The 21021-nt window shown below is 35.6% G+C and overlaps 1 protein-coding gene across 6 annotated transcripts in view; it reads right to left on the bottom strand.

The window, feature by feature from the left end:
- MICAL2 (microtubule associated monooxygenase, calponin and LIM domain containing 2) overlaps positions 1–21021 on the bottom strand; it is a 144977-nt gene that overhangs the window by 93758 nt on the left and 30198 nt on the right. For 5 of the 6 annotated variants that reach the window (XR_004255932.1, XM_032223510.1, XM_032223511.1 and 2 more), the window contains 10 exons: positions 11053–11260; positions 10051–10167; positions 8730–8831; positions 7543–7698; positions 6476–6576; positions 4685–4942; positions 4170–4285; positions 3295–3421; positions 2770–2860; positions 2511–2658 (listed from right to left, as the gene is read on the bottom strand). Coding sequence is in view for 5 of the 6 variants with exons in the window: in XM_032223510.1 (XP_032079401.1) it covers positions 2511–2658; positions 2770–2860; positions 3295–3421; positions 4170–4285; positions 4685–4942; positions 6476–6576; positions 7543–7698; positions 8730–8831; positions 10051–10167; positions 11053–11260 (1424 nt within the window). In the remaining variant the exon portion in view is untranslated. Of the gene's footprint in view, positions 1–2510; positions 2659–2769; positions 2861–3294; positions 3422–4169; positions 4286–4684; positions 4943–6475; positions 6577–7542; positions 7699–8729; positions 8832–10050; positions 10168–11052; positions 11261–15985; positions 16081–21021 lie in introns of those variants that run through there. The other variant, XM_032223513.1, reaches the window with a different exon arrangement.

Here is a 21021-nt window from a genome sequence, read left to right as displayed (position 1 = left end):
ATTAATTTAGTGAGTATTTATACCTACTTACTCTCTTCTGCATTATGTTTTTGCCAGAGTAGAATACCACCATCTCCTGACATTATTTCATTCCAGGTTATATATACAAAAGAATAGTCTATAATTATCCCTTAAAACTCTGGCCGGCCAGCCGGCCAGCCAGCCAACCAACCAACCAAAGAAATCCTGAATAAATATATGCTATAATAGAATATCCTTATTCTAGAGAATGATATTTGTTAAATAAGTATGAAATAGTTGCTAGTTCCAGTATAAGCCAATTTGATGTAGTGGTTAAAGTGCTGACTTAGAAACCAGGAGAGTGTGAGTTCTGGCTCTCTCTTAAGCATGAAAAACTGGCTGAATGACTTCAGTCCAGACTCTCAGCTCAACCCACTTCATAGGGCTGTTTAATACAATATAATACAATAGCAGAGATGGAAGGGACCTTGGAGGTCTTCTAGTCCAGCCCCCTTCCTAGGCAGGAAACCCTATACCAGTGATGGGCAACCTTTTTGGCGTGGTGTGTCAAAAATCGGCAAAAAATCGAGCATAACTCGCGTTGTGTGTCACTTCGACAAAAACATAATTTTGCGCAATTTATAGTTTAAACTACAAAAATGTATAATTGCAATATATAATTGTATTTAATAAACCAAAAACAAATTATTTAACATACCTGCTTAGTAACTTCTTTGTTCATCAGTTGATTTCGTATGTTGCCCTTGATATTATTGAACTTGTTTGGGGTGCCGTGAACCAGGGTTGTGGAGTCGGCTGCTTCCAGCTCCACGTCCTCATCAACATGCCGCTCCAGCCCGCCCCTGCTATGAATATTCCTAGTGACGCGAGGGCGAAGAATATGAATATTCATAGCGGGGGCGGGCCGGAGCGGCATGTTGATGAGGACGTGGAGCTGGAAGCAGCAGACTCCACAGCCCTGCCGTGAACTGAGATAAGTGTGGTGCGGTCGTTACCGACAGTCCCAGGAGTAGACTCTCTGTGCCGGCCTGACTGGAGAGAGGCGCGCACTGTTCCCGCGCTCCTCTCCTGCGGGTCCTCCCTCGCCGGGCTGATGACGTGTGTGCGCAGGGCACGCACGCCTTACCAGCAGCCCCTGCGCTCAGAAAGGGGCGGCGGCGATACAGTAAGTGAGTGTGGGCGGGGGAGATCACACAGATTCTTTCATCCTCGGCGGCCGTGCAGGAGCCGAGGATGAATCGCATGAAATCCTGTGCGTGTCACCCCAAATGGCTACGCGTGTCAGCACTGACACGCGTGTCATAGGTTCGCCATCACTGCCCTATACCATTTCATACAAATGGCTATCCAACATCTTCTTAAAGACTTCCAGTGTTGGGGCATTCATAACTTCTGGAGGGAAGCCATTCCAGGAAGTGGGAGCATTAGATATGTTAATTGTCTTGAGTTGATCAATATATGTAAAAAACAGAATAAAAATTTAATCGACATCATCTTCAGAATTTTGAGGAACTGGGATAGGAATAAAACATGCAATTTATTCTCCAAAGGCTTAGAGGTTAAGACGCTGAACTTGACAATCAGAATGTCGGCAGTTCAGCCGTTCAAATCCCTAGCGCCACATAACGGAGTGAGCTCCCGTTATTTGTCCCAACTTCTGCCAACCTAGCAGTTCGAAAGCATGTTAAAAAATGCAAGTAGAAAAACAGAAACCATCTTTGGTGGGAAGGTAACAGTGTTCCGTGCACCTTCGGTGTTTAGTTATGCCGGCCACATGACCATGGAGATGTATTTGGACAGCGCTGGCTCTTTGGCTTTGAAACAGAGATGTGCACCGCCCTCTAGAGCCGGAAACAACTAGCACATATGTGCTAGGGGAACCTTTACCTTTACCTACATTCTCCAAACAATTGACATAATATCCTTCCACAGATGTATTAAGATAGACATACACACACACACAAAGATACACATACACAAAGTACTGGCATTTCAAAGAGCCCTAAGGACCTGGCTCTTTGCCTAGGTTTTGCTAAGGACAATTCTTTCTTCCTTTTAATTGCCTTCAGGGTTTGTTTCCTTTGCTTTCATTGCTCTTTTGTCATGGGTTGTTTTTCTATTTTTTTTCCAGACATTATAACAATACAGATCGCACTCCTCGATTCTGAATAACCTCTCCCCACATTTGCATGTGAATATTACTCAGCACAGAGTATTTAAATGAAAACACTGTAAAATAATGCTATGTATTCAGGAAGAAATACAAGCATAAAAGATATCAACTTCTATAATACAAGCAAAAAACAGTATGGTTGAAACTCATACAGGAGTTCTTTGAATATGTAAACTTTGTATTTTTTAGTATAGAGCCAAAGACACTGAGGGGCAAAATCTGAACAAAAAGATGCAGAGAATTGCAAAATAGATGTTAAAATCTTTCTTTACTGTTTTGATTGGCCTTATTCAAGTCTTTATTTTAAAAGGAATTTGGCAATTAGCAAGCATTACATATATGTATAAAAACTTACATGAGGTCAGGTTTGAAGCGATGTATAACTGCACATAAGGCAAGGCCACTTTTCCACGAACTGGTGAGATCTGTGACATTCACGTTCTTGTATCCTTCAGTCTGTTCCTGACACCAGGTTAAAAGTTTGTTGGGCCTTATGTCATATTCTGAAAGAATAATTTTCTTCTTTTAAAAAAAATTACCGGTACAATCTTTACAACTTTCAAGCTGTCCCAGTATATTGTGTAAAAAAAGAACACTAATGAAATGTCTCTTACCACGTTTTAAAAGTCCAATTGATCTTCTAATAGTATTTGCTCTTTCTAGTGGGCAGGGCTGCAGCTCATTTGTAATATATAAATGTTTCACCTAATGGGAAATAATCATCGGTTAAGTTCAGAATCTTCACTGCTCAAATGTGATTTATCATTCTATTATCTAAACATTTATCTAAACTAAATGTCTATCTAACTCTAGTTTATATGTTAATTATTATATTTATGTGCTACCCTATTCCAAGATTCCAAGCATTTAACAAACATTAAAGCGCAATGAAACACCATTGTGGTAACTTACAGATAAACATCTGGGGGAAATAAATCTATCAAGACATGCATGCAAAACAGGCAGGTCTGCATTTTCTTCATGATCATATGAGTTTGTTTTCATATTTTATAGGTCAACTATGCAACCATTCTGTTTATGGCAGTCAAAGTTGAACAGAAACATTCTTAAAAAACCAACCCTACCTTCCTAGTACCACTTTGAATATAAAGAGTTTTATTGTTTATATCTTGGCTTACCTGATGAGGTCGAACACAACTTGAGTTCAAATTCGGATATCGTGTGGCAGGATCAATAGTGTATTGGTCAAAATTCTTAGTGATATTTTCAGGTGTTGTCTGAGGTAAGAGTCTATAAATACTTTCCCTGAAAGACAGCAATAGAAAAACGCCTGTTTGATTTTAAGAGGCAGGCAGTTTTCAACCTCACCTGATATGCACCTACCTTTATTTAGACAATGAATTTAGATTTGCCAAAGCATGAAAAATGCTTACGACGACAATAACTCATACAGAAAAATATAGGTCTTCCTAAGGCAGAAAAATAGCTACAATGATGTAAGATTACATCACCCTAAATCATCTGGATTTAATTTTCCTCTCGCACAAGAAACAACTCCTCCTTTAGCCACAAAACAGCAGTAGGTAGAGATTTCACAGCCATTATTAGTCAGTCAGGTTTCCATTTACAGCTGTGCTGTCTTTTGCTTTCCACAAATATGCTTTCTCAGCCCTTATATGACCTTTTTCCAAATTCAGACACTTGACTTCATCGTTACCATACATAACATCTACCCCACTCAAAAAAAAACCCTCTCCTCCTTGTAATTGGGCAAAGATTGCAGCGAAGCAAATGAGAAACAAATTGGTCACAAAATAAGAATAAGAATAAGATAATAGAAGCATTATCAAATATGATAGAACTAGGTCACCTAGATGCTACTGAAATCAACTGTAGCAACCAAGTGTCCAAGGCCAATAGTAAGGCATACTTGATATCTAGATAGCCACGGATAGTGGGGACTTTGGATCAAACTGGGATCAATTTACACTCTGTGAAAACATGGAATTTACTCACTTCTCTGGTATATAAACACAAGCACATATAGACTTACCTTTCTGCTAGGATATCAAGAGGGGACTTTCCCTGTGCCCAGCTTTTCACCATCCATGCTGTGTCAAATGCAGCTAGGAATCCTCTTGCACAACCAGTACCCATTGGCCAGAACGGCTGTGAAACACATTTTTGTTATAGATAACATCTAATATAATTCAAATGGAAAAAAATTCAAATTCTTTATTATAATCTAGATATCATCCAGCCATAATATTATGGGGAGAAAGCAGAGGATACAGGTAGGTAAGCAATTTACACAAAAGAGGAGAAAGTAGAGGAAAAACAAACACAATAGCTAAGAGCTGGAGAATCAGACAATAATAATAGTAATTTTTAAAAAAACCCATCTTGGTATAGATTGTGAATGCTTCTGAAGTTCCTACCATTTAAGTTAGAGAATAGTATTATAGCATTCAAACTTGCAATATTTACTAGATGATGGTTCATAAAACTGTTATTACAAAGGAAATCACTTTTGAAAGCTATCTTGAACAAATGTGTATTTCATCCTACCTCTACTAAACTGTCTCCAACAAGAGCAACCAACAGTTGATGCCGATGCCTCTCGCGTATTAATGCAGCATTTTCAGAGGCATACATAGAAGTAAAATCAAACATGGCCACATCTGGTTGCCCATAGTGATTAATTGCAAAATCTAAGGCAGGCAATTGATAATCAGTCGCAAAGTCGGCAGCTTCTCTTGCATAGGACAATAGATTGTCTTGGTCTACATTTTCCACACACAGTAGTATTTCAGTATCAATAAAATCCTAAATGAAATCAGAGATGTCTATTGTTAAAATTCCTAGACAGTCCAATGGATGCTAGATAAAACAAATAATTACATATAACAATACATGGTGAAGATATATGCATACTATATGCCAGCAATTTAATTTGCTCTAGACCAATGGTCTCCATATTTTCCGCCTTTGTGGACTGGTAGCAGGGGGGAAGAGCGGGTGGTTCTGGGTAAGCCCGCACACGGATATATAGTTCCATTTGCAGCTCATGCAAATGGAGTTTTGCATGCGCACATGTTCACCCACCGCTTGCAAAACCCGGTTCTGAATGGTACCGGGTCATGGTCCATAGATTGGGGACCCTTGCTCTAAGCCATTGAGGGCATCTAAATCAAATATATCTGTACCTAACAAAAATGATTTTTTTAAAAAACATTTCTTTTTAAAAAGTATGAATTCAGACAGTATGTGGAACATAGAATAAAAGGATCGGAAGGGACCATGCACCTCACTTTAATGATCTTCCACCAGTTACTGCTTGTCCTCAGCTCAAGTACTTTGGAGAATAGGTTGAAGCCCTCTGCCCTGTGACAGTCCCATAAGTATTGGAAGATAGCTATTGTGTCACCCCTAAACCTTCTCTTCAATGGGCTAGACATACATAGTTCCCTTAACCCTTCATCATATGGTTAGACTCCAAATACCTTTCATCTTTATTGTTCTTCTCTGTACTCTTTCTAGGGTCTTAGTATCTCTCTTGTACTACAGCAACCAAAATTGGATGTAATATTCCAAGTGTGGAATATTAGTCAAGACTAGTTCAATATAGACTGGTACTATCACTTCTCATGATCTTGATTCTATCCCTGTTGATGCAGCCTAGGATTGCATTGGCTTTTTTGGCAGTTATAGCCCACTGCTGGCTCATTCTTAAGTAGTTATTGACTATTCTATATCCATGCATTTGATTTTTCTTGTCTAGGTGCAGCTCTTACTTTTCTCATTTTATTTTTATCAATGAAACTCAGTTGCCAAAGACATACAGTACATCACTCTTCCTCAATTACTTTCCAGAAAACTTGGGGTTCAACTCTCATAATCCACAATTATTAATGTAGCACAAATACAAATTCTATGAATTTATAAAATAGCTCAATTGAGATATAACAATTTTAACCCAGAACATGCCCTAGTTTATTAATACTATGATGAAGTCTCATCCCTGCATGTTTCCTCTCCATCTTCTTTGAACACTCAATTTCAGTGAAGTGTTCTTGAATACTTCAACACAATTTCCTGTTATATTTCAATTTGAAAATGCAGCTCAGCTTTTGTCAAGTTGTAGTTCATCAGGTGTGTTGTGACTGCAACACTTAGAATTTCCACCCAGTACTTTGGGAATACAATGGCTGAGAATCCTGAAAATAATCTGTCCCAAATAATGTGGATAGTAGTGATTAAAAAAAAGAGAGAATCTGGGTTTTAAGATTCTGTCCAGGCTTAGAGATCAGAATGTGTACTATTATACAGAGAAAAAATATATATACATTAGATACCTACATTAATAATGACACCCTTCTCCAGAAGGCTCTGTTTCTTTGCAGTCATCACAAAGTAGTGGGTGCTATCTTTATAGTAAACAATATTTTCCAGGTCAATTCCTACAGACGAGCAAGACATGAAAACTCATATAATAAAGCAGTGTATATTTCTCAATTTTTTTACTAAAAAAAAAAACATTCAACAAATTTGGAAAAAACATTTTTAACCTCCTAAATTTTGAATTCAAATTCATTCATATTCTTAACTTTCTCAACAATACATTTAATTAAATTCTAACTTGATGTTGACATTAAAAACATCAGGGTTTTATAACTTAAAGATGAACACATTAAACCATGTTTGTCCATAATCTAAAATCCTATCCTAGTTAAAAACTATGTCATATTTAATTTGTAAACAAACAGCATGTTTCAGGGATTTCATTTTCTCCTTGTATTCATGCCAAGTGTTGGGGGGGGGGGGAATTGAACCAGAAAATAATATGAAAAAGTAAAGGCTGGGAAGATTCTAAAGTAGAAAGTCATAAAACATTTTGCTATTTTTATTGCAGCAAGTAGCACCTTTGAAATAACTATGACTTAGTTCATACTTAATGCTATGACCAGAAGTTCACAATCCATGTTCCTGATACCCAAGCACCCTTGAAAACTTGCAAGCAACTTACATGGGCCTACAGAAATTATTACCAAATCTCAGTTTTCATTGTAAGAGAAAGATATTAAATGTCTAACTAGTCAGCGTTCATAGTCAATTCCAATTTAAATTTAATCAAAACAATAAATGAAGTCAAATCAGTTTATTCTTAATCCTTTATATTCCTACATCCACAGGAAAGGGGTGATCCACAACATGGAAAAAAATCCACATTACTGCGCAAATATGTGGCTAGATTACTTTTGATTTAGCATAATAAGTGAAGCTGTCTATTATAGATTTTTGTGTAAATCAATGAAGAACAAAATATTAAAGCATGTGAATTCAAGTACTATCTCTGATTTTATACCTCTGCTATTCAGTTTGGTTGCCAGTTTGCTGTATTCTGCCATGTTTAAAAGAATACCCACCTGTTTCTTCTTTCAAATCTTGGAAGAATTTTTGATTAAAAATGAAAGCAACACCACTAATCTCCTCCACTTTGGCCTCTGCAGTGGTATTTCTGTTTATAAAGTTGGCAGTAATGGCAATAGCTAGCTTTCCACGAAATTCCTTCCTTTTAAAACCTTAGAAGGAAAAATAACATGAGTTGATTAATACCTTTTTTCCATGAGAAATTTGGGCATTTACCCAAGAACTCAGGTGGAGATCACAGAGATTGCAAATTAATTTGGAGCAAGAAAACTCTCAAATGTTTGTTCTTCTCTCCTAGCATTTCTCTATTATGTCCTCTTTTAATTGAATCATACCTCCTCTAACTATATAATTTCCTGCATCAAATTCTTAAAACTGACCCCCTTCATTTTTCCACTGGGCAGCTCTACATATTTCATACCGAGTGTAAACATTTATTTACAAATCTCCTAAAGAGTTTACTTATTTTGCTATACATTTATTGTGAATATTCTACCACATTCTTCTGGTACCTCTACCTTAGATGCACTGGTTTTTTTCTCTCCAAAATTGGGTAGGCACAACTCTCTGTAGTGATATTAAGTTCAAAAGTTGTAAACTAAAATCTAGAAGTTCCAAAGAATTAATGTACATCTAATTAAATCCCAATAGGAATAGGCATGAAGATGTTCAATCATATGACATAGCAAGGGCTATTTAATTAATGTCTCACTGACAAAAGCCAACTTAGAGTTGTGATATTTATTATTATTAAATTCCTTTTAAAATATTTAACAGCTAGTACAACAGGATCTCTCTCTCCTTCCATTTGGTTACTCTATGCCAAATTCACAATGATTATCTTTTAAGTCAATTTATTGCTTCCTAAAGTAAACTGTTCATTAAATACATAGCAACAAGTATTCTGTATATTCATTTTGTGCACCTGCAGAATTGTGATCCAAATAGCACAACGTGTTCTTACTGGAATAATGAAAAGTTCTGCATTAGATTTTGCAGTTTTGAAAGTGCATGTCTCTTTCTTTTGATAATAGCCAAGTATATTTTTAAAAAATAAAAGTGTAATAATTTTTAAAAGTCTAATCTACTTTATTGTTCTTTATAAAGAAAAAAAAATGAGCAGGCTCTTTATTTCCATTTTAGATATTTGTTCAATTGAATTTTTATTCTATTTTTAACATACCTTCCAAACTATTTCTTCGGCCATCAGCTCCAATTATGACATCAAATTCAAATTCTGATAAGGGATGATCCATTGGGAGAAATTCAGCTCTCCAACCTATTTCTGAAATCAAGAGGTTAGTCAGCAAGTACTATGCCTATGTCTTTATGTCAGTAACATGTATAATGCAAATCATGTTAAGAAAAGGAAAAACCCCTACTTTCTTCTAGTTGATTTTTTTAAAGATTCAATTTATTAATTGATAATTATATTCATCCATACCACTTCTGTTAAACAATAATCAAGCAATACATGAAGAAAGTTAACACTAATATGATCATGAAGAGTTTCTATAAATCTAACATATGTATTCTACTCAAAAGTGTATCATGTCATAACAAACATTTATAAGCAAGAAGATTCCAATTTTAATGTTGAATCACAATTTAATTAGTTACTAATTAATTAGTTAATTAATTCCTGTAATTAGCTTCTTTGTTCAATCCATCCTTAACTTCTTTGGAAAAGATTTTCAGAGTTAATCCTTCAGTTTGAGAGAAGGAATGTGGTACAACATCTGCTCTAAAACTTAACATTAGGCAAAATAAATAAAACACACAAAAACATGGATTTATTCAGGTCGCATATTGAGATGCACATAAAATGGAAAATTAATTTTGTTTCAAATCAAAACAAACACATACTGTTTCAGACGTTTTCCTTAACTGTGGGTGGACAGTAGTTCAACAACAGAAATCCAGAAGGATTTCATTGTTTGAAGATATGGTTGAGGCACACTTTGGAAGGGTACTAAGGACTGCTCTCTTCTCCTACTCCACATAGTTTAAGCCCAACCTTTCTTCTCTTCTCCCCCTGATACTGCTTTTGAAGCCAAGGATAGTAGCATTAGCAGCTGAAGGGAAATAGGGGGAAAAACATTGGAAAAGATGGGGACAGAGAGGCTGGTTGTGTATGCTGTCCTTGAAGTCAGAATGAAAGCTATCGATCCACTCCTTCCATTTACTTGACTTTTCTCATACCTTCCTTCCTTTCTCATACCTTCCTTTACTTAGCAATCATGTATCACCAATAACTTTGGCTTTCTCTACAAACGTTTCTGCCCAAAACACAAGTTTCCATCTGTGCCTAGATCGAGTTACACAGTTTCACTACAGATACAAATCAAAAATACATATTATGCTCTCGACACAGATTAGCCACAAAAAATGCTTTGCACACCTCTACAGATATAATCAGTTGCACCAAAAATAGTTACCTGTTTTCTAATATTAAACATTCTTTTTTCATGTGAAATTCTTCCTTACAAAAAAACACAACTTACTTTGATTTTCTTGATCTTCAGGAGGTTCCAAAACTTTCACAAATTCTAAGTTCACATGGATTTCAACTCCCAGCAGCAGTGCAATCTTGAAGAGCATAAGCTGAAGTTGTCTAATGCCTATGAAAGAAAAATGTTACATGTCAGGTTTTTGGTCGTAGCAATAGCAATAGCATTAGCACTTAAACTTATATACCACTTCGCAGTACTTTACAGTTCTGTCTAAGCAGCTTACAGAGTTAGCATATTGCCAATAACAACCTGGGTGCTCATTTTGCCAATCTTGAAAGGATGGAAGTCTGAGTCAACTTTGAACCGGTGAGATTTGAACTATCAAATTGCAGGCAGCCAGCAGTCAGTAGAAGTAGCCTGTAGTACTGCACTCTAACCACTGCTCCACTTTGGCTCCTGCATCATACATTATTTACCATTTATTTTCATTCTGGAAGATATCCAAGAAGTTTTTTTATGGTTTTCTTTTAATGTTAAGAAAGGATCCAAGCCTATAAATTGAAATCCCATTCCTGTGTTTTATTATGAATAATCCAGATTGTAAATGGAGGCTGTAGTTGAACTCTGACATATACATCAAGTCCTATTGAAAAATTGTACATAAATACAATTTATGTAAAGATAATTTCTGTCAACTGATATTGTTAAAACTCTGAAGGAACACTTTGGCATCCAGGTTAGATAAAAAACACTTGAAAATACTGACAGGAAGCACACCCTGTGAAGGAGTTGCAAAGCACTTAATTTTGTCTTCTTCCAAAAATACCTGTCAAAGACTTTCTCTGCAGTGGATCTTGTTTTCAGCATATGAATCCATTATAATAAATGTTATATCATATCAGGAAGAGCTGCAAATCTGTGTGCTGTTAACTATTCAACACACTACATCTACATCTTGGTATTAAATTACAGCTAATATTTCTAAACAAAAAGTATTCACCATGGGTATAATGTGCCTTTTCAGAAAGAAACAATGATGTAATTATGACTTACTAATGTGATCAATTGATCCAGCACAAAACTTCCCATAAAACTTTTTAGCTCCCAGACTTCGAAGATCGTGAATTGTAAATGGCCAGAGGTGAAGTACATTGTTTCTTGAAAAAGTGTCTCGCTTTTCTACGACAACGACTTTGGCTCCAAGAAAGGCAAGTTCTATGGCAGTTCGCAGGCCACAGGGACCACCTCCAACAATCAAACACTGGAAAAACAAATAAGAGGAAAATTGGTTATAATTAGACCTATAGAAAAATTAAAATTTACACTCTCCTGCACAGCCAGCAAATAATGAAAGGCACATCTAAAATCTTGAGAGAAGCTAACCCTAATCACTTAAGTTGGTAAAAGTCAAGGGCAAAATCAATTCATATTATGGATAGGATTCAAAATATTAAGACTGAGCAACCTTGGCTACTGAAATTCCCAAAGTGACTGTGGGCCAAAGTCACTCTCAGTCCAATGCATTCCACAAAAATGTGAGTGTGTGAAAACTTTGGAAGACAAAATGTTATACCTGCTGCTGTGAATTTCTTGAGTTATAAGTCTAACAAATAATATAATAACTCCATACAAAATATACTTCCTCAAAAACCTCCCATTTAATTCAGAGATGAATCCTTTGTGGTTGACTTTCCACCAATGGTCCAATTACATGTTCTTAGTTGTTCTTCTTCATTAAAATAGTTGTATATAACCTTAATCCAGATACTAATTTCTTCCTGTAAACTCCCCTTTCTAAAGCTATTTGCTCCAAACTGCTTTATTGTATATAGTAAACAGCACTTTTGGGCACAGAAGATAGATATATACCAGTAGGTGGAAAATGATTCACAGCTAAGCTCTTCCTCAGTTACTTTCCCTTCACAGCCAGTAGTTAGGTCAAAAACAATATTCTAACATGAATATACCGTTTCCCTGAAAATAAGACCTACCTGGATAATAAGCCCAATTGGGCTTTTGAGCGCATGCGCTAAAATAACCCCTCCCCTGAAAATAAGCCTTCCCTGAAAATATTGCAACACAGTAGCAGCCATGAGGTGACCATGCTCACCATCTCCTGCACTTCAAAAATAATAAGACCTCCCTGAAAATAAGGCCAAGTGCTTATTTCAGGGGTCAAAAGAAAATAAGATCCTGTCTTATTTTCAGGGAAACACGGTAGTTTGGACCAAATTATATAGTTCTGGAAACTTGCTTAGAAGTATTAAAACAAACTTTGAAGCAAACAAGAACATTCAAATACCTAAAATCAACTTGAAAAATTCATTGTTCTTTCGAGAACCAATCCGTTCTTCAGTACAGATTTGACATATAGGCATTCATTCTCTCTCTCTCTCTCTCTCTCTCTCTCTCTCTCTCTCTCTCTCTCTCTCTCTCTCTCTCTCTCTCTCACACACACACACACACACACACACACACACACACACACACACAGTGCTGATGAATTGTTAAAACAGTTCTTAGGATGACTGGCAGAAGATAAGGAAAATGAAACTCCAAGTACTAATATAACAACCTATGCTTACTTTACTCTATGAAACCCAATACATTAGTTGCATTTCTGCATAGGTAAATTTTGGTCTTCCCAGCTAGATTTAGCATATAAAGTCAAAACTACTAAATTATAAAAGGCAGAAAGAATAACCTTAACAAGAGCCAGAACCAAGACAAAAGTCAAATAAGAGAAATCTGAGTCTGGAACATGAATGTAATTTGAAAAGTGTTTCAGATATGACCCTCCCTAGTTTTCACAAAGATAAAGGGAGGGAGGGGAGAAGTGATTTGGACCTCAAAAATCCTGTTACTGTAACTTTATAATAAAAGTAGCCTTAGCATTCATAACTTTGATTTCCTAGTCTAGCCTACCTTGAAGGGCTGAGATAAAGCTACAAAGGTACTTTGTGTCAACTGCTATCATAAAACTGGTTCAGTTGACCTAATTATATGGATCAGCATTATCTAGTCCAGATACTATCGAGATTGAGGAAACAGTGGGCAGGGGTTTATGAGATTTGTCAGCACATTTTTGTTATGATTCACATGAGAACTCTGAGTTCTAACAAACATTGCTAAAGAGTGATATACACAGTTTAACAGTACTCAACACATATACACCATAAATAGTTTAATCTATTCCGGCCTGCTAGGCAAAGATGTGCGTATGCATATGTCTGTGCATATATACAAACAATTCCAGTTATAAAAAGTGACTCACTCAAACTTCGGTTTTTCAAGGAATATTCTTTTATCACTTAAAACATACATTCTTTTGAGCAGTCACAAGATAAACACCACCTACTTTCTCTGAGGCATGCGTTTAGCAACTGTTTTATGCCACAATCTGTGAATACCATCAAACATATTTACATTAAATTACTTGCGTTGTAGTTTTGTTTATCAAGATTTCTTACTAAAATGCAAAATACACGTGTTATTTGCCATTCATATTAAAAAAAAATGGAGGACAAAAACAATAAGGTTCTTAACTGCATTAAGCATAGTAGTGTTTAGACTCTCGCATTTAGCAAATTATGAATGAGACTGAACAAATTAGTTCTCAATTACATTTAAATCTGAAGATACATAAAGAAAACCATTTAATATACAGTACAAACACCTAACTTTGTACCAAAGATGCTTTTTCTGGAGACAACTGGGGTAAAGCACCTTTGGGACAACTATGACCTGGATGACTGAGAATCTCTACACATCTAACTTTGTACTATGTACTGATTCCCAGATTTTTCTCCATTTCCAAATCTAGTTAATCTATTTATGATGAAAGAAAGACATAAAGTGCTAGGCAAAGACTCAATAAGGAGAACAGTCAGAAAAACAGAACCAATAGCGTCATTCTGGGCTCATAGACTGACAGACAGCTTATATTAGCTTGAATTCTGGATTTATGCCTGGTTTACAAAATGCCTTCCTTTTAACTCATTCTTCTGTTTGCAAAATTGGAATCTAAAGGAGAGAATTATTTTTTAAAGTAAATCATTGCTTTAAGGCTGTTAATGACTCTGGTGCCTTTGCCTTGGCTGATTTGCAGCAAAAAATTCAGTGTGTGAAAAGAGAAGAGCTGACTGGCAGAATTTGCTATAGATAAATGGATAATACTCCCACCTTGGTTGACATTAAAGAACCACTTCCATCTCTCTTTCATCCAAAAAGATTTTAAGCTACATTGCATGAAGAAGAAGAATTTTGCTGAAAAGAAAGCAAACCAAAGAGGTTTTGCATGCACCCACACACAGGGACAACTGATAGATACAGCCAGAAAAAGATGCAGCTGTTTTAAAGATTTGAAAATAAGTTTTTAATTCATGTTCCCATGCTTTGCAAAGAATATCTTTCTGTGCAACTTTCATATAGTATAAACCATTACTTTGACAGAAACATGGGATACAGGAGAAGGGTAGAATGAAAAAATTGCTATGTTCTTATTAAGCAGGCATGCATATTTACAACTTGATTTATTGTGTCCAAGTTGCAGAATAGGATAGGATAGGATAGGATAGGATAGGATAGGATAGAACAGAACAGATTTATTTATTGACCAAGTGTGATTGGACACACATAATGTTATGTTCATTGTGTGTTCTTGTTTTATGAATTTTTTTGGCCACTGTTTTTTTTCTGGGTTTGCTACGTGGTTCAGTTCATTGCTCTGAAGGTTTCTACAGAGACTGCACAACACACTTTTAAATAAGATGAAATATAACTATACTATTTTAAATAATAGACATTTATAAAACCCACTGGTATGTCATACTATTGAATGTACTGTAGAGCTTGAAGTAAAGAAATGTTTTCTAGGTCAGAATCCACCTCCACTACTCTACAGCCAGGTCTATGAAGCATAATTGCCTTATTCAATATGCATCTGATATCATACAGATCTGATGCCTTATATTTACATCTAAGGAAGTACTTTAAGTAAGCATCAATTTGTTCCAACTTATACAGCAGATGTTATCAGATAAATTTATCTCACTCCTGATGTGAACTACAAAGGATTGTTTTAAAGAAATACTGTAGATGCCAATGTCCTCAAGGAAAAAAGCTCCTTTGTTCATATTAGTGCACAGGAATGCAGGGAAACATACCTCCAAGTTATTTTTGAGACAGGAACAAAGTCATCTGCTGGGACACTGGACTAAATAGATTGTATTTGGTTTGGCAAGTAAATTAAGCAAGTTGTGTGCATTTCTTATTAAAAGCTGTTAAGAAAGCTGCACTCAGAATTTAGTACTCTTGAGTTTAATAGGAATTTCTTCTAGGAACCTATATACATAGGATTACAGCTATGCCCCACAATTTTTGTGTAAGGTAGAATTTGGGCCTTTTTAAGACAAAGTTTTAAATGTAAAAATAAAATCCTTGTCAAATATGTTTTAGTTAAGCACTACCAGATATTCTGTGCCACCTATCAGAGTGACAAAATAGTTTAGGAGTTTTATTAAGCATGGTTATAAATTTTGCTCACAGATAATTAACATTCTCTTTAAGTAATTCTGAATGTCATTTTATGTTGATAAAAGAGCTGTTTTGCTTCACGTTACATTAAAAAGTTAAACATTCTTATTTAACAGACTTGAGCCATTATATATTTTAAGTAAATGTTAATACAGCAAAATTAATATATCTTTTCTAAACTGTAGATATTTTAACTATTGTTGGGCCAAATATTTTGTTTCTATGGCATGTCTGTAAAATAAATTCTGCTCCAAAGCAAAATCTACCCTTTCCCTCCTCCCCTCCATCATACATATTGACCTATGCTTGGTTGATTTAAAATTAACAAAAGGTAACATTACCTGGCTTCAACAGAATTTAATACATGAGCCCTATTGCTACATACATAATCATGATTCTATTTCAATAAAGGCATCCAAATGTCAAAATTAATTACGGTGAATGTCCTCACCATAAAGCACTGCAAGAGAGATTGTAACCACTTATTTTCCCAGTCCTCTGCATTGTCAAATGAGGAGTAGTGAAAATTCCTTGCCTTAAGAGACCTTCAATTACAATCTATTTTCTGATGAGCATGACAGTTTGCTTGCTTGGACTTTGATCTGTCCTTAGGTCAACACATACTCATTCTATTGCTGGTTCACTAATATAGCTCTGTGACTTTACTCTGTCTTTGGTTCTTTGACCCAGTTTAAAATATTTGACCTGTATTGTTTGCTTGGTTCCTCTTTTACTCAATGTTATCTTTATCTTTTCTCCTATAATTAGTGGCAATTTTTTATTCTTTGTGGTTTGGATTAAATCTGCTTTCTGTTACTTTTGGGGTACTTAGATGTAAGTTGGGGGATTTAGATGTAAGAATCTGCAAAAGTTTTATTTTACTTTTACCTTTGTAATTGGCAGCCTACACCATTCTTCCTGAACTTGTCTCAAGGTAGCTCTGAGCTCCTGCAATAAGTCTTCAGTAGAACTGATTTCTCTCACTAGAAGTCAAACACTTGACTTGAATAGATAAGATCCTTGCTACAGATACAAGAACTTTCATTAGTATGACAGGAAGCTTCTGGCAGGCTAAATTCTAGATGCTTACATGCCCCAAGGTTTGAATATGAAGAATAATTTTCTGGCTGTTTTGTAATGTATACTAAGCTTTCTCAACATGGCCAACTGGTTTCATCTGCACTTTGTTTACAAAACAGCTCTTTCCATTCCCAACTTCTTTCCCCTCCACCTTGACCATTGTAGCAGTCACAAATCTCTTTCATTAGATTTTTTTTTGTTTCTCACTCTATTTAGATTTTATCAAATATTCATATGGATAATATTTTTAGCGTTTTATTTCCTAACTCTTTCATATCTAACAGCCATACTGATTCCAGAGAAGCACATTAAATGTCATGTGCTAGCAAAGGGAGAACCAACTAGACCCAAAGTAGGATAGGCATCCCACTCTAAGCATACTTAGATGCATATGCTTAAATATTATTCATCTTCTTTCTCATTCTTTTTCACATTATTTTCCAAACTTCAGAGAAATACAAGAGCTTGCCCTGCATTAAGATAGTTTAGCTCCTGTTCATCTAATGCAGAACCATCTACTTAGATACATTCTCTGGGTAATCAAGTAGATATGGATTTATAACTTTGAACTGGATGTGTCAAGTAATATTGGAATCCAACCTTCTGCATACTATATTGAAAAATAATTAAGAAACCAATTACCAAGTGACCCGCATGAGAAATTACCTTCCATTTTGAATGTTGCTGGTCATTGACTGAATAAACCATCTTTTATTTTCATTTCGGTTTATCTTCACTGAGAATAGAAGAGACTGTTGAAAAGGTGCAGATTTCCCGTGAAGGAAATGGCTGCAGACATTATGGCTGGAAAGCAGGGCTGTCTTTGAAGATTAGCCTGAGGCTTGTTGCATTTGCAATGCTAATTTATATTTTTCTGTATCATCAAACAGGTTCCTATACTATCTTGTCCTATCCTAGCCACTTTTATTTTCCCCTTTTCTATCCAAATTTCAATAGCATTTAGACCCCAGAAAAATCTCAACCCTAACCCTAATCCTTGTATTAATTAGAACCTTTATGTTATTTTATTTTATATTTTTGAAGCTGTGTAGATGAATACTTTTCTGTTTCATATTTGGATTACTAAACTGATTTTTAAAATTCACTCACAACATAATTCTGGGTTGTCCTGCTGATTTAAATATTACTAGTTTAGATGGAAGCGTGTAATGTTGTCAACAAACTAAGTGTAACTTTAAAAGTAGAAAAATTATATTCCTTGTTTTTTCCTGGAAATTCAGCACATGCTATCTACCAGCTTATTACTTTGTCTTTTGCTAGAAGTGCAGTGGTGGGTTTCAAAAATTGTTGGAACCTACTCTGTGGGTGTGGCCTCCTTTGTGGGAGTGGCTTGCCACCCGTGTGACCAGATGGGAGTGGCTTGCTGCTCATGTGACTGGATATGAAATTATGAATTAGTATTTAGGTCGGTTCAAATAGCTATTCAGAAATTAGTGGTTAGAAGCAATCGTAAAGCAAGATATGGAATTAAAATCAAAAATATTTGTTGGCTATTTGAAAAGGAGTATAATATATATTTAATTTTACACATGTTAGCAGCTGCTGGAATTGTGTTTGCACAACAGTGGAAAAACAGAGATATGTAAATGAATAAATATTACAATGTGCAGGAATAAATAAATTGACAATTAAAATCAAGAAGGCTTTGAATACTTTTTCACGTGGGATTGGTTTTAGCAATTGCCAACTAATGGAAACAGAAATTAAAAATCCAAAGGTTGAAAGAAAACACCAATTATGTAAGGAAAGGTCCCTAAAATGTGTAAGGAAATATTACTAGATCATTATTAATACTTAGATAACTGCGGGACATTACACACCCACCAGTGGTGGTTTCAAAAATTTTTGGAACCTCTTCTGTAGGTGTGGCCTGCTTTATGGGTCCACTGGTGGAACCTCTTCTAATCGGTTTGGTAGATTTGACGAACCGGTTCTACCGAATAGGTGCGAACTGGTAGGAACCCACCTCTGTAGTAGTGTAAGAACTGAGCTCCTTTCAGGAGTCTAAGAATTGCTTATTACTGGGCTTTAATCATACCTTTCTCATAGTCTGGAACAGCTTCCCCACAATGACTCATCAAGACCCACATCATCTAGCTCATAACCTTAAGTTTCCTATAACTTCACTGTGGCATTACCCACAGGTATTATCATCTCTTACTATTTAAGCATCTGACCCGACTTCATCATCTTCTAGGAATTCTGTCCTAGCAGTGTGTCAATTTTAAAACAAGTAGTCAGTATCAATAGTTGTCTACAATAAATAATTCCATTTATTTTGCAAAACTCTCTTAAACTGTCAAAACCATAGCTAAATATCCTTCACTATCACATTAGTGGAAGACTATAACCAATAGACTTAAAAAGTAACTGTACCAAGTTCATTCTGGAGGCAACAATCAAGTGCCAGAAAAAGCAGTTCTTAGTACTGATGGCATTAAACCAAAATTAATCTCTTCAAACAAGATGTTCCTGAAGTCAAATAAGTTGTTCTGTTCTGTTATCAAAAAAGTATTGTCTGTGGTTTTTTTCATCACCAGTGCTTGATAAAGAATTACTTCCTATAATTTTCTTTTTTTAAAAAAAGAACACATATAAACCAAACCATTATGCAAATAATATAAATGGTAAAACTTTAACTTCCTTTGAGCATTTTTGTCCAAGTGACTTAATCTTTCTATTTAATGCTGTTAAAAGAGGTGTTTAATTATTCTGAGCAACTCTGCCCAAATTATTGGATTTAGTAAAAATCAGCAATTCTCTACAAGGTGACAACAGATTGGAATTTTGCAAATTCACCAAATACACCTCCCATCAAACAATCTTAGGATTCTTCCATCTATAGTTATCACGAAGACCATTTGGTCATATCAAAGGATCTTGAACTAAGGAACGCAAGTCAGATCATTTCCAGGCGGTCTAAAAACTGATTCCTATGTCTCCATTGTCTGGTTTATCTTGCCCTCTCTACTTTCACTGCACACTGCTCTAATATCTCTAGCAGGCCATATAATTACTTGTCTTCACAGCTAATTCTTGTGCTAAAATTGCATACTTATTCCCCACTAACTTTATTTTTATTGAGAGATTGTCCTTACTGTCATCTGGTAATAATTGCAGTTGTTTTTCAGGACAGCGTGTGCTTGCACATTACAGAAATCATCAGAGTAATGTATTGATGTCTGCAGTTCTTGTGGTTTGAAATAAAACAGGTAATGCTAAATAAGCATAAATAATCGGAGGGAGTCCCAGAATTGTGTGTTTTTTAAAAATTGAGATGATGAAAGCTCTTTGGCTTTAAATAAGTTTCTTGGCTCTGGTTTTATTAGCTGAATCTAAGCATTTTATTCAAAGCAACTTGCAAATTTTCCACAATTTCTAAGCGATGTTGAATTCTGTTCTACATTATTATAATGTTTTGTTTAATTTACAGAGTACTTGCAGTCCTCAGAGGGACAGTTTGGTGCAGTGGTTAAGGCTAGAAACCAGAAGACAGTGAGTTGTAGTCTCATATTAGGCAAAAAAAAGTGGCTGACCTTGGGCCAGTTACACTCTCTCAGCCTTCGGAAGGAGGCAATGACAAAAAAAAACAAAAAAACAAAAAAAAAAACTCCAGGGATTTTTCCAGGCAGTCACCAGGAATCAACACCAACTTGTAGGCATCCCCTCTTCCGCCCACCAAATTCAGTCTCTAATAACAAAACAAGTATGATTTTAATTGCCTTAAATCCCTGGTAATAAGTTCTTTTCAGTATGCTAGTCCTCAGATAATACAGATGCTCATTTCAAAAAGCATAGTTCTGATATAATTTTTTTTAAAATTCACTCTTAGAAATGGTAACAGTTGTTATGAAACTATATGCAGAAATCACACTTTCAAATGTGCTTCAGAGTACAATGCAAAGTACTGTACGGCATGTACTGCTTATTTCCTCAATTTCACATCCACCTTTTACATCAACCATTTGCAATTCCTGTTTAATCCTGTCAGGAACTAAATAAAGCTAGTAGCTCATGTTAGATTTTGAAAAAAAATATCCAAGTTATCCAATTCCATTCCAAAACCTTGACCATAATTACACCTCTATAGAATTTTAATGCATTCAAAATTTGTTTTCTTTTTGTACTTCACACAAGTGGTTTCAGCTGTTCTGAAATGATTTATCCCAAAATTCTCCACCAAAATAGTATCCAGGATTTGAAAGGTAGAGTTAAATATGGAACTCATATTAGCATCATTTATAACATGGTAGTTATTGGTGTAACATTTTCTTCTGATAAAATATCCCAGGATGCCTTTGACAGTCCCCCATGAACACCTCATCCCATATTTTAGTCTCAGACTATATAGAGGGCTATAGGGGAGAAAGTATGGTAGGTATTTCA

This window comes from Thamnophis elegans, chromosome 1 (assembly GCF_009769535.1).
Source record: "Thamnophis elegans isolate rThaEle1 chromosome 1, rThaEle1.pri, whole genome shotgun sequence".
Classification (NCBI taxonomy): Eukaryota; Metazoa; Chordata; class Lepidosauria; order Squamata; family Colubridae; genus Thamnophis; species Thamnophis elegans.
Note: the sequence above shows the minus strand (reverse complement) of the source record. Positions and strands in the feature narration are given on the sequence as shown.